Consider the following 22,003-nt stretch of genomic DNA (forward strand, 5'->3'; position numbering starts at 1 on the left):
AAAAAAAGAAAGCAAGGTGAAGAAGTTACCGACGGTGGTAATGACGACGAGTAGCCACGCGGTTGTGTACGGTTTCGTAGCGGCAGTCGACGGTAGAAATTTTGTTGTTGATGTTTAACGTTTGATGTTCGATAGAGTTTGCTAAGAGAAGGTGAGTTACCGATTACAAACGGCGAAGAACATGGTGGCACGAGGGTGGTGGTCGCGCGGAGGATGGTGTGGATGGTGTCACGCAGATGAAACTCAGTGGCTCCTTTCTTTCATTTCCAACATGGTGCTGATGTGTGTTGTTTTTCTCTTTAGAAAGTGAAAATGACAATGAATACAGTAGAAAAAGCAGATCCTGAAACAAGCTTTTTTAAAACCTTTTAATCCTTCTTTTCTTACCATGAGAGATAAAGATATTTATGGTATGAGAAGGGGAAACGTGGCCTTATGTGGACGACAGAAAAAAGGGAGCCACATGTGTCGCATCCTGCGAAAAATCAACCGGCGAGCCTAAAAATAAAAACATACAGAGCCGCCACTAAACGTTATTTATCCCAAGATAGGGAAAGGAAACGCTCAGAGAAACCTGGAAAGACATGGTCTCACGACCGGAGAAAAAAGGTTCGGGAGTCGGTTACGCGAGGGGAAGGTATTAGCACCCCTCACGTCCTAGGTACTCCTAGGGATCCACGTCCTAGAATAAAGAAAAGGTTGCTAAACATCACACACACACACGGGGAACGCAGGTGGGATTAAGAGGAACGGGCTCGATAAGGTATCGCACCTTATGCCTACATATCTTGTCTGGAACAAGAATCAGAGCCACTGTAGTTCGGCTTACGCACGCCAAACAACACAAAACAATTAACAGATGGCAAACATGGAGCCCGACAACCACTAGATGGAATTACGTCGGCATCCGAACCAAAACACACTCAAAAGGGCAAACGTGGAGCCCGACAGCCACTTACTGGACTTACGTCGGCATCCGAGCCAAAACACCATCAGATAACAAGTAAACACACGCAAAAAAGAAAAAGGTTGCCCGGAGTGGTCTCGCACGACCACCTGCCTACATACCTCGTCTGGCACGAGGATCAGGGCGATGTAGTTCCCCTGAAAGGGACTAAATTGCTAACCAGAAACCGGGGAAAGATACACAACTAGGGAGCTGAGACTCGAGCCTAATGTTGTCATGCATCGTTAACCCTAAGTTCGGTTTTCTATCCTACTTGCATAAGCAAACTAACCTAACCAGGAAAGAAGCTAGCACACAAGCATACAATCATATATCATCAAATGAGAACAGGTATCTCAAACAAGCATGTCAATCAGATATCCACATAACACGCACTATAGCCAAACAAGGGGGCTCAATCAATCAGGTTTGACTGCCTAAGCAAGTCGTCTGTACGGGCTGCGTTTGCTCTTAACCTTGCCATTACGAGGCTAAGGTGAAGCAGATGAAAGGATGAAGTGAGGATGAGACCTCACAGCTCTTATCCCTAACCAGGGAGAGCTGACAAATGAGCATGGGTCCAGAATAGGGGAACCCTTCTATACTCGATGACTCTGACACAACAGATCTTGGGCTTTTGATCTCAATGCTACAACCATGTAATGGGAGCAAGGAGAAGACTCAACTGAATAGTGGGGGACAGGTTGCTTGTCCCTACCTTCCACCAATTGCCTTACTTGAAGGGCTTTTCCTGCTTGGCTTAAAAATAAACAACCACAATCATTGCCTCTTAAGGAGGACTTCAGACATTTATTTGCCCGGCCCGGTAACAGCCGGGTCTCCAGACTACATGAAGTCAAGAAGACCTACCTCAATGCAAGTTGCTTAAGCAACGCAAAGCAAAAGTTCGCAAGGAACTGAGCAACTAAAGTACCTGGAAACAGTCAAACTCAATCAGTAATCAATCAGACAAACTATACGGCAAACAATCAAACAGTTTAAACAATACAACACAAAGCAAGCTCAAGGCTTAAGCCCAAGCTCCAACACCTACAAAAAAATGTTATGTTAGTGTACAAACATCCACAACATCAATCAAAATTGGATTTGGATCATTCTCCATGTACATTATGCTTTTGATCCTGAAAAACCAAGCAAATATTAGCAACTAGACCACTAGGCCAAGCCTAGGGTCCAAAAGCAAGAAAAAAATTAAAACAGCAAGGTATCCACCATCCAACATCAAATTATCATCAAACACAAGCAAACATCATTGGTCTCATGTTTATATCATCCATCAAGTTCAATTCATGCACAAAACAATCCATATTGGTTCAAATGAAGCACCAAATATACAAACAGAAGTATTGCATTCAAAGCCATGCCAAAACACATCAAAAAAATCTCAAATTAAATACACCTAAACAGGGGTCAATCAAGGTCTACCATGTCAAATTTGAGCTCAATTGGGCAAATGGAACCATGTCAATGAAAATCAACAAAAACAGACACAATTACATGCTTCAATTCACACCATCAATGCATACATCCAATTCAAAAATTCATATCTCATTGAAAACAAAAAAGAAATGGATGAGACCAAAACAGGGAGGTCACACAATGTGTCTAGTTCATGCATATCAAATTTCATGGCCATACAATACAATATGAGGATTTCCCAATCAATCTACCAACATGTGTCACATGAGCTTGCAAATTCAACCACCAGAAATGAAAAATCATGATCAAATTGAAAATGCAGTGAAAAATTCTACAAAAATTCATACAACATCCTAACATATCAACAATTCACCATGCCAAATTTCATTCAATTCTAACATGCATAAGCTATCCAATTAAATTCAACAAGTTGACATCAAGAGGTGTGACACAAATTGTCACACCTAAGTTCCAAAATTCATATCTCAATGATCAGGTATCAAAAACTCATGAAATTTACATATAAATGAACATCATCCAGTCAACAACCATCACAAAAATTGTCAAGAATTTATTTTACATTATGAGCATTTCACATTGGATTTGGCAAAACATGTACAAAATGACATATACAATCAAACCTTAGGCATTTTAATTTTCTACACATGCAAAAAAAATCCACAAAAATCATGATAAAATTCTACACATTTCCAGAAGAACAATGCAAAAAATCTCACCAAAATTGGATAAAAAACGAGTGAGTTATGAATTTCTAAAGATCAGGCATCAAAATGAAATGAAATTGTGAAAAAAAATGAAATAAATGGTGCCAGTGGCAAACTTGTAAATACAGCGAAACATTTGAATCTGGCGCCTATATAAAACCGCGCGGTTTCGCTAAGCGAACCGGAAGCTTCGCTAGGCGAACACTCATCTTCTTCAAGCTTCGCTAGGCGAATGGATCACTCGCTAGGCGAATACGCGATTTCCTCGCGAAAAAAGACGACGGAACAGTGAACACAACACACACTTACGAACAAATTTTCACAGAATCATGCAAGCAATATACCGATCGAAACGTCTCGTCATGTAGAACATCGAAACAACAAGCATTCATCCTAAATCTACTCATGCTAACCGGATCGAGCAAAAGAAAGTTTATCATCAAAAGTTCAGATCTACATATCTCATTCAATTCTTAACGAAAACGCATGATTCAAGTTGCAGTGTGTTCTACGTTGCAAGATCTACCTAAACCACATGTCAATTTCAAGAATCGAAAGGTTTGAATTCTGACCTTATGAAGCAACAGTTGCGAAATCGAGCTCCTCAAGGCTCCAATGGTGAAAACAGATGGAGTTTGTTGATTAGGAAGGTGAATGGAGAAGCTAACTTAGCTCGAAACAGCTCCAAGTGCAAGAATCATGAAGATGCCATTGTTGTGCAAGCCTTTGGACAGTTGGAATTCTTGAAGATTTGGCCACGAATTCTGCAAAACAGTTCACCACAACCACATGTAGAACCTGAATCAATCAAAAACGAAGCAAATTGATGAAGATTTTGTGAAGAAATGTGAAAAAAAGTGATGAAGTTTTGAGAGAATTTGAGAGGTTTTGGAGGGAAATTCAGTTTGGATCTTGAAGAATGAAATGTGGTTAACAAATTCTGTTATGATTAACAATATATACCATCTCCTTAATCCACTTCTTAATCCATAATTACCAAAATCATGTGATTAGTGCTAATGAGCCTTTTAAGTGCAAGGGCAAAATGGTCCTCTCCAAATAATGCAATGTGACAGCAAATGACAGCTCAAACAAGTTCTATTTGGCATATGGAGTGTATTAGAATTGGCCTTGCATTCAAAAACCATGAATTTGCAAAATGTCCATTTTTAGCACTTCATTTTCCAAGCCCAAATCCAATTTACATGCCTTAGCCATGAAATGAATATTCAAACACCCTTAAAATGCCATTCCTGAGGTGTTGGAAAAAGTCCCATTCAAAAATTCCAATTATTTTGAAAGTTGGACAATTTTGCCCCTGGTCCAATTCAGCTGTCCAGTTGAAAAGTGACTTTTTGCCTTGGCCATTTTTGGGAAAATCCAATGATGCACCCTTGAAGTACATGTCAAATGGAGTTTGTGCATATAAAGAACTTGCAATTTGGACAATCCATGTGGAAGTTATGGCCTCCTGATTACGGGTCATTTTTGAAATTCACTGAGCCCCAATTTCCAAACCATACATTGGATTTTCAAGTTCTTGGACTTTTTGGAAAGGTGAGAACAAGATCTACAACTTTCATGTTGAACAAATTTTCATTTGAAGCTTCCTTGGACACGTGGCTTTGAGGTCCAAGACTTTCCATTTTTGGAAACTTCAGTTAAAGGTCACTTTCTATTTTTGGCAGTTTTTGTCCTGACTTGATTTCCTTCATTTTTAAGCTTTGAGATGTCATTCAACACTTGTTCCAACATGATTGAAGTGTCTTCAACTCATTTTCACCTCCAAATCCATCAGATCATGTACAGTTGACCACGGTTGACTTTTCATCTGACAGATGAATTTGGCAATGCATAGATCACATTAAGCCCCAATCTCCAACTGAAATGGCTCAAGGGTGAAACCCTAGCCTCAATAAGCACAATATAATCACAAAATGAACCCCACAACCATCAGAAACCTCATCTCCTGACTAAGCCCTGACTGGCCCAATGCAACTGATTAGGGTTGACCAGTGGTCAAAACCCTAATCTCAAGGAATCTTCTTCAATCTTCTGATGACATCCAACCATGATGATGATGATGTATCAATTCAAACAAGATGAAGACCAATATCCTTGGAAATCATGAAACCCTAATTCACAGTCCAATCCTCAGATGGCCCATGATCAGTCAATAAACCCTAGGCTTGCACTTTGACTTCTTCATCTTCTGATCAAGACTTGGGAAGATGGCTTGCACTATGTAACCACATGCTATGCAATATGAGATGCCTAATGACCTGAGATGATATGCAAATATGTTAATGCTAGTCCCAAGAGAGGAGGGCAAATTTTGAGGTGTTACAACATGGTAACAATTGAGTGGGGGATCAAAAGATATTTTTTTGATTTTTTTCTTAAATTAATTTTTCTTTAAAAACTAAAAAAACTAAAATATTAATAATTTAAAATAAAAATCGAAAATGCAAAATAAAATAAAAATAAAAATTTGGAAAAATCTAATTAATTCCAACGACATTTTGGTTAAGAATAAAAAATAATCGGATAAAAAATAAATAAAAATCGGGCAAAAAAATGCCCCAAAAAATAAATTGAATGCATCAAACTTATCAATGTGAAATAAACTTCTCAGAAACATACAGGTTTCGATCAAATTTTGAAATAAAAATCGACCGGTTAAAAGGCTCAGACTGATTAAAATGCGACTGAAAAAGTAGTCAAAAAAAATAAAATGAGCATGCCAAATTAAAATACACAAATCGTAGATTAATAAAACTGACGTCTGCAAGCTCAATTTTGAAATTTTCCGCCCGATAATTCGACGTACAGTTGAGAAACGATTTGACCGGACTGTCTGTAGATCCGAAAAATTAATTTGAGCGACATTTTAAGTGTTATACGAAACAAAATGCATGTTGTGACAAGTATAAAATGCAAACAACTTTTAAATGCATTGAATTAATGACTGAATAATCATGGATGGACAATTAGATGCAAATGAATCTCTCTTGGACCATTTACTTCTGATTCTCAAATATGAACAAAACTCTACAAAGATCCAGATGATGACAATACTCTTGATTGTCACCCTCTGAACCTCTAAAACAAGATGCAACTAAATGAATGATGCACTGAGATTTGAGAACTCAAATCTTTTGACCTCTCAATCAACAGATGAATGAATGAATATCATCAAGATTAGATAAAACGCCAGAACTCCTGACTTTTCACCTAAATCCTGATGAATGCTTTTAACTGATGAAATACATGATAAAATGGATTGATTTGTGCTATGCTGATGTGAGTGAAAAACTCAGGGTAAAATTTAGGGTATGACAGATGGCATCTAGGACTTGTCTCACATCAGACCTATCAGGGAAGATACACATGTCAATGCCTTCATGCACAATCTCCATAATGCGACAACATCTAGGCAAGACATCCTCAGCATGATCTAACTGTGTTTATTTTTTATCTAGTATCTTCTGATGAGATGGCCTAGGTGGATCTCCTGGAGCAGCATGCACCATGTACAAATGTGACACCCTGAAGAACCATATGATATACCCTTCGACATAGCTCCAGTCGTTCACGGATATAATACATTGTGCCTCCTCTGGTACCAGATGACTCTCATAATCATCAAACATGTCATATATCTGTCTATATGTTAAAGCAAGAAGAGCAGAGACAACAGAGTGTTTGGGAATGGTCCGAGTGTAGCCAAACTACTGCATGACGCGCTTAGGCAGATGAGAAGCAGTGAGACGTGATTCGCAGGTCAACCATCCGAGTATAGCATTATCTCGTCAAATGGGTGTGTCTGATGATGATCTACATAGATGTTGAAGTGCATGTCCTCAGCAACCAAACAGTCAAGATAAACTCTGAAAGGATCAGTCGCCTGGTTCCCTCTAAGATGGGAAAAAGTAGTAACATGTGGCATATCCTCGGCGTAAGTCTCAACACTCGTCCAACCAAAGATGCACGAGAAGTGTTGGAGTATCCAAACCTGAAATGAAAAGTTTGAATCACACGAATTATCAGTAATGGCTTTTCAAAGATGAAATAAAAATGACAAAGAAACATTAAATGACCAATAATTATTACCATCAACAGTGTGATGTTGCATGTGGCCTGCTTCGTCTTCCATATACAACGCTCTCTCAACTTCGAGTACATGTAGACCAAACAAGCGGTCCCCCGATTGTACTCATGGATCCGCTCGAAATCCAGGAAGTACCATAGGTAGAAGACATCTGTATAAGTGACACTCTTGTCCATAAAAATGGCAGTGCCAACAAAATATAGTAGGTATGCTCTCATAGCATACGCTCTGTGGAGCCTCACCTGCTTGTCATCACCTGTAGTTTGATGTGCACTCTATATCTCATTTGTATATATCTGCTTCAGGTATTCAAACCTAGCATGAGCCTCCTTGGTCATATCCAACTCCTCTTTCGCCTCCCTTTGGTCAGTCCTCAGATAGTCTACCGTCATCATAAGTGTCTTGTCTTTGGTAACCCTCTCATGATCTAGGAGTCGCCCCCTGATCGAAAGATGTGGCAAACACGATACATCATCGAGTGTGATAGACATCTCACCAAGCAGGGGGTGAAATGACGAGGTCTCGGAGTGTCATCTCTCCATGAATGCATTAAGCATCACGTGGTTAACCGTAGTATAATCGGTCATGCACAAGTCCTTCAGGTCAGATAAGGACAAAACTATCTGAAACCAATCCTCATTTGACTGAGGCAGGCCAATAATCTTCCACCCATGGCTAATAAACTTCTGCGGATCATGCTCCTGAAAAAAAAAATCAATGTCAAAAATTTGTCACTTAAAATTAACGTAAATAAAAAATAATGAATCCAACTAATGTTACTTCTCCATCTGATATATGTCTGGCAATATGGTCTGGGTACAGAGGCAGTAACGACAAACCAACAGGGTATCCTCCAAATGGCTCTAGCTCAACATCCACATCAACTTCACCCTTCGGAGGTGGCATTAGATCAGCAGCATCCGCAATAGGAGGTGACACGGACTCAGAAGCATCTACAATAGGAGGTGGCAATGGTGAATCTGGTACCTCAGGTGCTTGAATAGGGGAAAACTTGTGCTTGCGGGAGGATGGAGGGAGTGATGTGATTGATGGTGAATCTCGTCTCATACATGAGGAAGAAGAAGATTAAGTGGCATGAAGAGAAGCACGAGCCTCAGAAGTAGATGGCTCTGCATGACCAGAGGGACCAGGAGTCTCCGAAGTATGTTGACTCTTCTCCCGCCGCATTGATGTGTGTTGAGCAACCCTCTCGTGCCTCGGTTTATCATGTCTATCAACCATTATGCTTGTAAGTTCAACTAAAGCAGACAATTAGTTCAGACAAATAACACCATAAGCAAGAAAATTAAAAAAAAATATTGAGAAAATCTCAGAGATGCATCTCCAGAATCTGGAAATCTAAAATGCTAAAAAATTCTGAAGATATATCTCTGAAATTTTCTGCAACCCAGAAGTTGCGTCAATGGCGTGAATGTAGCCCATGCAATCCCAAAAAAAAAACATATTTTGGTCATTTTTTTCAGCCAACAAACATCTAATACACTATGTCTAAACTATCTTAAATGATATTTTTACTCATTTTTAACGTTAATCATCGATTTCTACTTATTTACACAAAAATTCAAAAATTTATCCAAAACTCAAAAAGCTTACAAGAGATTGATGTTTCTAATGTTACAGATGCTAATTGAAGTTTCCTTGAGCTTTGTTGATTGAGTTTTGACTGGATGTAGAGAAAAAAATTGAGAGAGTTTGAAGTTGAGTTTGAGTAAAATGAGAAATGAGAAAGGAGAAGGTTCTGGCACGTTTTAACCTCCAAAATATTTCAGAGATGCATCTTTGAAATATTTTAACGTTGACTGAGCTTTTGGTGCTATCAGAGATGCATCTCCGAAATCTAGGGGCATTTATGTATTTTCGCATGATGGCTAAGAAACTTATGGGATGCATTAAGAAATCTTCTTTTTTGATCGGTTAGGATGGATCGCATGTTAATACAAATGATTTTATCGGGTTATTAGACTAATTTTTTGTTGAGTCAATAACATATGTTGAGCTTTTTTTAAAAAAAATAAATAAATTATCATATCTGAATTAAATTAAACTAAATTGATTTTAGACAGATTTTTGAGTCCATTAACATATTCTTGCAAAGTTTACAACAAGTTTAAAGCAACTCAAACATGTTCAGCAAGTTTAAGCAATTACATGTACAACAAATTTATAGCATCAATTAGAAACAAGTTTACATCATCAATTTGTAATGTTCATCAAGACCTACATAAACGTATAAACATGTAAACATTCTATTTCAAGAGGATTGTTCCTCTTAACGCATGATAAATAGTTTGGCACATAATGGTGCAAATAAGGGTGCTTTAAGATTTGGATGCATGTAAGTTACATAAAATGAAAGCTTTCAGGATAACTAATAATGTAAAAAAAAAAAATCGGATTACAAATAATATCACTATTTAAGAGAGAGTTATTGTTGGACAATGCTCAGTGTTTTTCTTCAGCATCCCTTTTATCAGTATTTGTCTGTGTGTATGAATTTAGAGAAACTTACAAGGATTGGGAGTAACATGGAGGCAAGGGACCAATAGAGGGATGGTTTATCTTGCTTATAAATCTGTCCATATCTTGAAACGGTATCATTCTTATCAAGAAAATAGAAGCGTGATAAGATAAAATCTTAAATTTTCTAACTTTAAGTCCTGAAATGAGATATCATGTTCAGATTTAACACTAATTTGCTAGGATGCAAACTTGCCACCACACCAATGTCCAAAGATACTAGGCTCAACTCAATGAAGGCACGCCATTATGAGATCTCACACCTTATAGAAGACTGGTTGGCCAACTCATCTATCTACTTAATACCTGATCAGATATTGTATTTGCAGTTCAACATCTCAGCTAACACATGAGCAACCCCGCCAATATTCATCATGCAGGTGCTATCTGAGTCTTGAGATATCTTAAACTCCCTGACTCATGGCTTCTTCTTTCCATTCTCTTCTACATTGCAGTTAAAATATTTTTCTGACTTTGATTGGGACACATGCCTAGATACCAGAAATTTTTTCACTGGATTCTACAATTACCTAGACAACTCCTTGGGTTCACGAAAATTAAAGAAACAACCTACCATATCTCTTAGTTTGGTTGAAATAGAGTATCGGGCAATGGATTCAACTTTTTGTGAACTATAATGGTTTATCAACATTCTCAAAGAACTTCGGATATCATTCACTCAACCATCTCTTATATACTGTGCTAATGCATTTGCTAGACATATTACCAACAATTCCTTTTCTCATGAACATACGAAACACATAGATTTGGACTGCCACCTAGTCCAAAAAAAGCTTCAATTGTGCCTATTCCATTTGTTGCCAATTTCTTCATCCCAATAAATAGCAGATATTTTTACAAAACTCATTGATTTGAAGCCCTTCACTAGCAATCTCATTATTCACCAGCAATCTCATTAAGCTTGGAGTAAACGTCGCACACCCTCAAACTTATGGGTTATTAGATTCCTAATTATTGTTGGATTATCGCTAGTTAATTAAGTTCTAAGTATATATATATATATATATAAACAACACTTGGCCCTCTATTTATGATGACTGAGATACAACAATAAAATCATTTTAGCCCAATGCGCCTTTCATCATGTGTCAAGTTCCAAGATGCATCACATTGTAATAATTTTTGCAAATTAATTTATTAACTGGTTAATGATTAAGGGTGACGCATTAATATGAATCGGAAGAGTATAAGTCTCTGCAGCAAGACTTCATAGTAAAATAACCAAGACAAAGAATCAATTTATTCTTTAAATTATCATTCTTTGATTAATTTTAAATTATATAAACTATTAAAGTCATCTAAAATAACCTAACATTTTCTTTCGGCCAACTATTTAACCTATGGGTTAAACTCTGGAGAAACTAAATAGTTGAATGAAGAATTAGTTTAAGAAATTTTTTAACAACTTTTATAATTTAGAGCCTAAGACCCGTTTGTTTCATATATTTATTTGAAAATTTTACAAAAAATATTTTAAAAAATTCAAATAAAAATTGGTATAAATATTTTTATAAAATATTATTTTAAATATTTAATCTTTTTATTTAAATAGAAATATAATATAAATGGGTTGATCAGAAGATACACAATAAAACATTACTATCTCAAATGTCACAAAAATTAGTGCAACTTAGACTGAATAGTGGACCGGATTGAACAGTTTCGGATCAAAAGTCTCACCCAACGCAATTCACGGTTGAGTTATACAAGTTCATTTCCACTCATTTTTTAATTTGTTAAGATGGATTGTGGGTTAATACATGCGGTTTTATCCGATTATTAAATTGATTATTTTTAATCCAATTACACATTATGAACTTTAAAAAAAAATCAAATTAAACTAAATTGATTTTAAACGTATTTTTAAGTCCATTAACGTATTCTTGCAAATTTTGTTGGAAATAAACTCTTTTTGTGTTTAAGAAAAATATGTGGGAATATTTGAGGCTTGAATAGAAACTTGGTAGGTAGGAGAATTATTTATGGAAGAGAGAACTTTATATTTTTGCTTGATTCAAAAGTGTAGGATTACATCTCTATTTATAGTACTCTAAGGAGAACTCTAGACACACTAATTCTAGAGAGTTCTCAACTCTAGATATTCAAAGAGTATTCTAGAAAATATTAGAATCTTAAGAAATATCTAGATACTCTAAATACTACAAGACTTTTCTAAAAACATTATCCAATATAGACTAAGCCCAAATAATTAAGTCCAAAATCAAATAATAAAATTAGGCCTAAATCAAGTTTAATATTTCAACATCCCCCCTTAAACTTGATTTGTGACTCCAACCATATTCCTTAGTTTCACGAAAGTTTCCAATTTGAGTGACTTGGTGAAAATGTCGGCAGCTTGATCTCTAGACATCACATATTCAATTTCACCTTGTACACCCATCTTATTCCGATTTCTTTATGTCCTCGTGAAAGTGTAGTAAGTTCCCATGTATCATTCTTCGTGATTGACTTGACTTCTTCTTCCATGGCGTCTCTCCACTTTACGTTTTCAACTGCTTCTTGATAGCTTAGAGGCTCGCAATTACCCAAAAGGCAAAAGAGGTTAATGTCATTTATGTTTTCGGTTACCTCATAAAGCTCTTCAATACTCCTTAGTCGTGGTGTCCTCTAACTTGAGCTTGTTTCATCCAACCTTGGTGTCGGTGAGACCGGTGGTGTAATATTTTCTTCTATCATTGGTTGTTCCATTTCGTCTTCTTCTTCAAAGTAAGGAAGAAAATCGTACCCGTCTTCTTGAAGACTCCAATCCCAACAATCTTCTTCTTCGAACTCCACGTCATGACTTATGACGATCTTTCCACTATTTGGATTATAGAGCTTGTACCCTTTGGAGCTTGAGTCGTAACCGACGAATACATACTTCTCACTTTTATCATCGAGCTTTGTTCTCCTTTCATCAGGAACGTGAGTATAGGCAATGCTTCCAAACACTTTGAGGTGAGAGATCCCAGGCTTCCTTCCACTCCACGCTTCTTGTGGTGTCTTCTCATGCACACTTCTTGTTGGGGAACGATTTGTCAGATAAACTGCACATGCCACTGCTTCGGCCCAAAACTCTCTCGGCATCTTCTTGCTCTTAAGCATGCTTCGCACCATGTTAAGTATGGTCTGATTCTTTCTCTCTGCTACTCCATTTTGTTGTGGTGATCTTGGCACTGTTAGTGGGCGGCGGATTCCATGGTCTTCACAATATTTTTGGAACTCATTTGAAATGAACTCTCCTCCTCGGTCAGATCTCATGGCCTTAATGGAAAGACCACTTTCTTTCTCCACAAGGGCTTTGAACTTCTTGAAGTTTTCAAACACTTCTGACTTCTCCTTCAAGAAATAAACCCATGTTTTTCTAGAATAATCATCAATAAAGAGGAGAAAGTATTTACTCTTACCAAAAGAGTTTGGATTGATTGGTCCACAGACATCAGTGTGTATGAGCTCTAGCGGTTTTGTCGCTCTTGACGTTGATTCCTTTGGAAAGCTTTTCCGAAATTGCTTCCCAACTAGACATCCTTCACATAGTTGGTCTGAGTGGTTTATACTAGGCAAGCATCTCACCATTTCCTTCTTTGACAAACATTTTAGACTATCGAAGTTGAGATGTCCGAATCGTAGATGCCATAGCCACGAAGAGTCGGTATAGCAAGTCTTGAGACACTTTGCAACATCATTTTGAATGTTCAAGAGGAAAATTCTATTATTTAACATAGACACCTTAGCAATCAAGTTATGTCTACAATCTCTTAAGAAAAGACTATGTTCTTTCAAGTGGATGTCATAGCCTTTCTCTAATAATTGTCTCAAGCTCAAAATATTATTCTTCATGTTAGGAACATAATAGACATTGGATATGAATTGATGACTCCCATTATTTAAGCGTATAAGAATTTTACTTTTGCCTTTGACCGGTATCTTTGAGTCATCTCCTAATGAGACATTTCCAGTTGTCGCTTCATTGATCTCTACAAACATACTTCGATCGCCACACATGTGATTGCTTGCGCCGGTGTCGAGGTACCATTTGTTTCTTTTCTCTTCAACTTGGTTTTGGCACGCGAGCAACAAAGTTTCTTCTTCTCTGCCTTTTTCTTCTACAAAGTTAGCTTTCTCCACAACTTTCTTCGAGAATCTACACTCAGATGCATAGTGACCGATCTTGTTGCAGTTAAAGCACTTGATTTGTGATTTGTCACACCTCGACCATGAATTTCCTCTTCCACGACCTCTTGTTGCTTGTGGATTCCAACTTCTTTCTCCATTATTAGAGTAGTTGTTGTAACTGCCTCTTCTTTCTCCTCCATGTCCTCGTTCACGCCCACGATCTTGGCCATGACCTCGTCCTCTTTGGCTCTTGCAATTCGTATAATTTGCTTCCTTTATGTTGAGTTGTAGTAGTTGCTCCATAACCTCTTTTTGTTTAATTTTTATCTTTTGTTTTTCTTCGTATGTTTGTAAGGAACCCATGAGTTGCTCAATAGTCATGGTCTTTAAATCCTTGTTTTCTTCAATGTTGGTAACAATGAAGTCAAAACTTGGATTTAAAGTGCGAAGTATTTTCTCCATGACTTTTACCTCATCAACATCTTCACCATTTCTTTTAAGTTGATTGACTACGGCCAATACTCGAGAAAAATAATCAGAAATTGACTCGGACTCTTCCATAAATAAACATTCAAAATCACCTCTAAGAGTTTGAAGACGAATCTTTTTCACCTGTTCCACTCCTTTGTTGCAAGTTTGAAGTTTGTCTCATGCTTCTTTGGTCGTCGTTGCGTTGGAGATCTTCTCAAATGTATCTTCATCCACCGATTGATAAATGAGGAAGAGAGCTTTCTTGTCTCTCTTTCTTGACTCCCTCAATGTCTCCTTTACACCTTGACTTAGCGAGGTTTCATCTTGCTCATTGAAGCTTTTCTCAACGATATCTCACACATCTTGAGCTCCTAGTAGCGCCTTCATCTTGATACTCCAATTGTCATAGTTGTTCTTTGTGAGCATCAGCATTTGAAAAGGGAAACCTCCATTCATCATCTTTTAGGACCTTGAAGCTCTGATGCCACTTTGTTGGAAATAAACCCTTTTTGTGTTTAAGAAAAATATGTGGGAATATTTGAGGCTTGAATAGAAACTTGGTAGGTAGGAGAATTATTTATGGAAGAGAGAACTTTATATTTTTGCTTGATTCAAAAGTGTAGAATTACATCTCTATTTATAGTACTCTAAGGAGAACTCTAGACACACTAATTCAAAGAATATTCTAGAAAATATTACAATCTTAAGAAATATCTAGATACTCTAAATACTACAAGATTTTTCTAGAAACATTATCTAATATAGACTAAACTCAAATAATTAAGTCCAAAATCAAATAATAAAATTAGGCCCAAATCAAGTTTAATATTTCAACAAATTTATGTTTATAACAACAATTCAAACATGTACAGCAAGTTTAAGCAACTACATGTACAACAAATTTATAGCATCAATTAGAAACAAGTTTACAGCATCAATTTGTAATGTTCCTCTTAACACATGATAAATAGTTTGGCACATAAGGATGCAAATAAGGGTGCTTTAAGATTTGGGATGCCTGAGTTACATAAAATGAAAATGAAAGCTTTTAGTGGAAGTAATGATGCAAAACTTTTTTCAGATTAGAAATAATATTACTATTGACAATGCTCAGTATTTTTCTTCAACATCCCTTTTATCAGTATTTTACTGTGAGTATGAATTTAGTGAAACTTACAATAGAGGGATGGTTTATCTTGCTTATAAATCCGTCCATGTCCTGGAACAGTACCATTGTTATGAAAGAAAAAGAAGCATGATAAGATAAAATCTTAAATTTGCTAACTTTAAGTCCTGAAATGAGATAATTTTATTCTTTGAACCATTTACGAAAACCGATACCTTGCATTTACCTTACATTTTAAAATGCGACTTTTCTGATTGTGCACTAAATGAATGAATGACAAGGTTGTGGCATGTCTATGTCTATAATGTACCAAGTGAAAGTAGAAGAACTCATATAAAGGCTTGGAAAGCAAGACCTGTGAGTTGTTTAACCAATATGGTGCTTTTTGCAACCCTTGAGACCAAACTTCAGGCCATCTGGCTCCTCTCTCAACCTGGGCACCTTATGCATGCATGCCTGCCTCTGTAACATAATATATTTTGTAACTTTGCCAATCCAGATTAAAATCTAGAAGTACTCTTCTATATTTTATTTATCATGTGTTGCTTTTACTGATTATTTACTACAACCAATAAGATTTCAAACCATTGACCGTAGTCCTGGAATGTGCTGCTTTTTCTTTTTGGGTCAAAATCGGAATGCGTTACTTAATAATAAATAAAAGTCCTACTTAAACTATTAAAGATTTTTAAAAAAATATTACATGTGTTAATTTTAATACAATTTTAAAATAATAATTAAATATGATAAAATTACTATTATTTATTAAAATACTCTTCTCAATTATAATCAGTGAAGTAGTATAATAGAATAAAAAAATTTAAATAATAATAAATATTACATTTTCTAAAAAATATATAAATGAAACAATTGGGAAAAAATTGCACATATTGTATAGATAAATGTTTAATACTTTCTTATCATAATGAGTCTTTCATTTATATATTTTTTTAGAAAATGTAATATTTATTATTATTTTTTATTATTTAATAATTTTTATTCTATTATATTACTTCACTGATTTTGAGAAGAGTATTTTAATAAATAATAGTAATTTTATCATATTTAATTATTATTTTAAAATTATATTAAAAGGATAATGATAATTTGTGTCCCAAGAGCATATGTTAAATAGTTAAAAATTAATTATAAAAAAGAGTATTTTCTTGAAACTTGTGTATTGTCTTTATCTAAATTTTATAATTAATATTTTTAGGATAATCCTAACTTGTGTCCAAGGACAAAAATTAAGAGATAAATATAGAAATAAATTTTTGAAAATTATGTATTAAATTTATTAAAAATTTATAATTAATAATTTTATTTAATTTTTCAAAACAAATTTTCTATTTGTTGATTTCTTAACATATATCCTTAGGACATAAGTTAACATTAGCCATATTTTTATTACTTTTTTCAATATAAACTTTCTATTTATAAATTGCTTATCATGTATGCTTTGAGGCACAAGTGAATTGCTTAACATATGCCTTTGGTGCACAAATTAGCATTACTCTTAAAGTATAACTATCTAGTTTAATAAACATCTATCTATACGGTATGTTCAATTTTTTCACAAATCTATATTTATTTTGGAATTTATTGTCATGATTAATCAGCAGCTAACCTAAAACTTGAGATTATCAAAGGTAGCACCGGCTTCATATTTTTGTAGGTGTTGTAGGGCGGGGTGTTTCAACTCAGTTTTTCTTCTACCACTAGTAAATAAATAACAGTTCGAGAAAAAAAATGGCAATAGTTATTGGACATAAAAATATCATGACAAATCATGAGTTGAAAAGATATGCTCCACCTCAACATCAAAAACAATTCCAGAAATATCTGGTCAACCAAGAAATCCCCGAAGTGGGTTGACACGATTATTATAGAAGGCTAAAACAAAAAAGAAAAAAATATGTTGAACCAACAATTTCAAAAGAAATGGACCGATATATCTTAATATCGTCATTGTCAAATATAATACAGATTGCTGTCTTGCAATTTAACCAGTCAGTGCTGATGCTCCAGAGATAATCTCAATCAATTCTGTGGTGATTGATGCTTGACGAGTTCTGTTACAAAACAAACAAAGAGACTAGTCAGTTAAACCATAGATTTGCTGAGAATCTGAGATGATGCAACTATGTGTTTCAATATTGAATGTGTAATATTAACATTTACAAGAGAAAGGAAAAGATACCTGTTATAAGTGAGGGTCAGACGATCAAGCATATCCCCAGCATTCCTGCTAGAGCTGTCCATGGCAGACATCCTTGCTCCTTGCTCACTGCAGGCATTCTCCAACACTGCATTGAACATGACCTATACCAAAAAGTAGGTCATTAAGTATATCACTTTCAAGCGCAAAAGATCTCAATTTAAACACTTGTTCCAAATCAAATAGCATTAAAAAAGAAATAGAAAGAGTACAACAATAATCAGTAATACACTTCAATAAGCAGCAGACTATTCAAGTTGGTGTAGTACATGAAGCCTGTTAGGGCAACAAAATCAGGAAAGCAGTGGGGTCTAGGACAAGATGGATCTTCTGATGTAATTGCAGGTACAAATAAGACTAAGGAGTTGAGGGAGTATGGGAGGAAGCAGAAAAAAGGGTGACCAATGTGATTGCATCTGTGAGCCTTGGACACTCAGGGAAGAGGGGGTCTCCTCTCTCAACTTTGACCTTTTCCTGGTAACTATGGGTCACAACAAATCATGCATCTGCAATTTCTAACTAAATATTTTCAAAACCACTAGGGAACATGTCCTTGAATGCTGAGACAAAGTTCTCCCTCACACACACCACCTTTGAAAGAAAAGTGATATTGAAACTGCTAAAGAATGTTCTTGGCAGAAGTTGATCCATGAAATCATAATCATCTTGATGCAAGGTCAAGGTAAACTTATTGCAAAGTAAATAGGAAACCCCTAGAGTTTGACAGATTGAAACAAAAACCACAAAAAAATAGGCTAATAAGATGAGGGAGAAGGGAGTGAAAAATTCCATGTGGGAGGATAGATATGGAATCATTTCCATATAGTCAGGTGTGGGGGTGGGGTAGGGGAATATGAGAAAATTGAGTGGTGAGAGTAAGGTTTTGCCCTGATGAAAAATTTTCCGTGTACCGGAGCAGCTTAATCATCTGTGTTCATAGCTGATTCTGTCTTTCTGTAAGAAGAATTGCTCCTCTGTTTAAAAAATTCAACAGCAAATTTCCTTGTACATTATATTTTGAATTTGTTTCTAAAATCTTATGTGCGGCAATTAGATTAATTTCAATTTATGCAATGAGGAAAATAACCAGTACGCAACAAAGTTTATCAGGAAGTTTTGAAAACTGCACTCACACAAGAAAACTGGAACTCTGACAGATTCTGAAGAACTTCTGATTTTGTCTCACCCCCTTCAATCTCATAGGAATCCAGTTCACCGAGTGTTCCACCAGCTTCAGCCTCTCTTTCAACAATCTACATGAAAAATGCATTACTTCACAGCATTGAAACAAGTCAAAATCACAACATCAAAGCCTAATATTGCAGAACAAATAAGCTTTAATGCTTTCTTCATTAATAGCAACACCAAACGTCAAATCTTAATATTTCAGGTCAGGGAACTCTGGACAAAACTCGAATACAACAGGAGTATTGAAAAGTGTTTAATAAATTAAAGTACCTCAGGGGACAGTACAGTTGACACTGTTGGTATAAATTGCACAACCGACTGAAACTTATTGAAAACAATCCTAAGTGCATCATACTCCACATTCTTCAAAATGTCATCAGCCAAGACAGACACCTGAAAATACAACAAATTAAAAAGAAACAATGGGGATATACTTAGTGTAGGACAGTAAAACTATGATATTAAATGAATATATGGCAGAGACAATATTGATTTGCAATAGTCAAATTCCACATTGAGTGTTTAAATAGCTTATTTTGGGGAAAATTCTTTCTTTGACAGCTTTTTGGAAAAGCTTTCGAAAACAATGTTATTTCCTCATAAAGCGGAACCAAACAAACTAAGTTTCAATATTCAACCAAAGACAAGTTTTATGTCACTGAGTTGGATTGCCTTGCCTGTATTAAGCAACCATCGCATCAGGGTCAGTTGGAAAACAATCTTTTTGCTGTAAAACTATTTAGAATACTGTCCATGTTTTCAATCTTCCTTAAAACAAATATGTTCAGGACCATTTGAAATTTTGAAAACTTGATTCCTTGAACATACAAAAAACATAAAATTTGAAGATTCAAAAGCAAAACAAATATCTACATCTGTGGTATTATCATTGTCATTCATCTCAACCTTTTATAATTTTCATTGCTATCTTTCTTTTTTCATTGCTAATTTCCATTGTCATTCCTCTCAACCTTTTATAATTTTCATTGCTAACTTTCTTTTTCCTTAAAAGTATTGCCTCTAAAACTATCAAACTCCCCACAGTCCCAGCTCTTCAACTATAATTACTTAAGATCTAAATCCATAAAAACTGAAGCCAATGATTCAATGTATATTAGAAAAAAGTAGGCTCTTGGAAAAAATGTGAAGACGTAAATGTAATTGTATAAGACGGTCAACCACTGGTTGGAGCCCGTAAAAAGACCTAATATACTAACCTGAGTATAATTCAGAGGATTCTTTTGCAGCTCAGTCAAGCTGAGTGCAATGTCTTTCTTTGAGTCACGAATCAACTGAGCCTTAGCCTTCTCTCCCAATATGACATACTTGGTCTCTTTATCAGGTCCTATAGTAGCAAAAAGGTTTTCAACCAGTATCATTATGAGAATTTATCTCAAAATCTTTCAACATTATAAATTTAGTGTCTTTCCCAATATCTTACAAACAGTTTAGACAGATGAAAATAACACTTCACATTGTAAAAGTTTTACATTTTGTCAAGGATACAATTACGCTATAATCCTTGAAAATTGCAGAAAATTATGGGTAAAGTAAATGGAACTGATGCAACTGTGGGTGTGGACAGAAATTCAAAACACTAATTGCAGCCATCACAATACACACACAAGAAAGTACAAAACTTACCAGAATTCAACTTGCTCAACGCTCTGCTTATCTTTACAGAGGTGGAGTTGATTCCACCACAAAGACCTTTGTCTGAAGAAACGGTAATAACAACATTCTTCTTGACATCAACACCTGTGCATATAAAAAAGAACCACAGTGAGCAATGTAAGGGAAGCAAAAACATTGCATTCACATATTAATAGTATGCACCATGTGAACAATTCGTATTCCTGAAAATCTAAGAGGCAATTTGGTTTTAGTTTTCAGTCCCAACAACAATAATATCAGTGTTTTCACTTTTCACCATCTTCACAGATTTCAAACTTTTCTATTAGAAAAAGTGAAATCAGCTTTGAATGCAATAAATAATAAAACAAAAACTGCATACTTATAGCATCGCCGAGAAGAGCCGTAAATGGCTGCCACAAGCCACGTGAATTTTCAGCCCTAGTTTGAACAGCTCGTAGTTTGGATGCAGCAACCATCTTCATTGCCTTAGTGATTTTCTGGATATTCTTCACACTCTTCATCCGATTTCTCACTACACAATTACATAGATCCAGACACAATCAAAAAAAAATTATTCCAGACCTAGCACAACGTAAATCTAACGAAACTATCAAAAAATCGAAAGAAAAATGAAAAAAAAAATTGAGAAAATGACGGTACCAATTTGGGTGGAAATTGAACGAGCTCCTCCAATTGAAGATTGGTCTCTGTGAATCAAATGAAATTAAGATGTAAATTGAAAATGATGAATGAAGATTGAGAAAAAATGGTGAGATTTGAGAGTGTGAGAACTTACAACGGAGAGATGAGGGTGGATCGGAGAGTGTTGTTGATTGGTTGGGAAGACATGAGAGGAGCCAAACGCTTCCCTTCGCGTCGCATCGCAGCAGCCATCGCCATCGATTGATTCTTTGATCGCTGTTTTCGGAACCCTAGCTCTTCAGATACAGTTCTGTTTTAATTGTTTGTGTTGCTAGCGGAATGAACGAATATGAACGAGACACTGTCACAAACCTCACACACTTCTCTTTTTTAACGACTAAAATAATATTTAAACTGGTGCTCAAAATTTTGGGTATTTGTAAAAATGGACTAGTTTTTTTTATAGAGGTATTCTTTTAATATGTTTTGTTGTCACAAAACTCACACACTTCTCTTTTTTTTTTTAGCTAGATTGGTGCTCAAAAGTTTGGGCATTTAAAAATATGTATTTTTTTTATCGGGGTAGTCTTTTAATAATTTTGTAAATTTATAAATGTTTCTTATGATTTAAATGAATTTACGTGCTTTTGCAGGTACAAACGGAATAGAAAATTGGTAGTTGGTTATTGAAGTCTATTATGAAAGGTTTTTGGGACGTAGTGGAGGTCTATGATAGATGGAGAAGGAGTGTATATGCAAGATTATCACTTCAACGTCTAACTCAATGAAGTAAGAGGAGAGAAACTTGCAAATGTGTAATGAGTGG

General features: G+C 35.7%; 1 protein-coding gene across 1 annotated transcript; it reads right to left on the reverse strand.

The window, feature by feature from the left end:
* Positions 1-17,230: 17,230 nt before the first annotated feature.
* LOC127138484 (ATP synthase subunit gamma, mitochondrial) lies at positions 17,231-21,574 on the reverse strand. Its single transcript, XM_051064946.1, has 9 exons — positions 21,332-21,574; positions 21,196-21,242; positions 20,915-21,067; positions 20,545-20,658; positions 20,118-20,245; positions 19,171-19,293; positions 18,846-18,965; positions 17,695-17,816; positions 17,231-17,566 (listed from the first exon to the last, which is right to left on the reverse strand). The coding sequence occupies exons 1-9, from the start codon at positions 21,433-21,435 to the stop codon at positions 17,497-17,499; spliced, it is 981 nt and encodes a 326-aa protein (XP_050920903.1). The 5' UTR covers positions 21,436-21,574; the 3' UTR covers positions 17,231-17,496.
* Positions 21,575-22,003: the final 429 nt, after the last annotated feature.

This window comes from Lathyrus oleraceus, chromosome 4, assembly GCF_024323335.1.
Source record: "Lathyrus oleraceus cultivar Zhongwan6 chromosome 4, CAAS_Psat_ZW6_1.0, whole genome shotgun sequence".
Classification (NCBI taxonomy): Eukaryota; Viridiplantae; Streptophyta; class Magnoliopsida; order Fabales; family Fabaceae; genus Lathyrus; species Lathyrus oleraceus.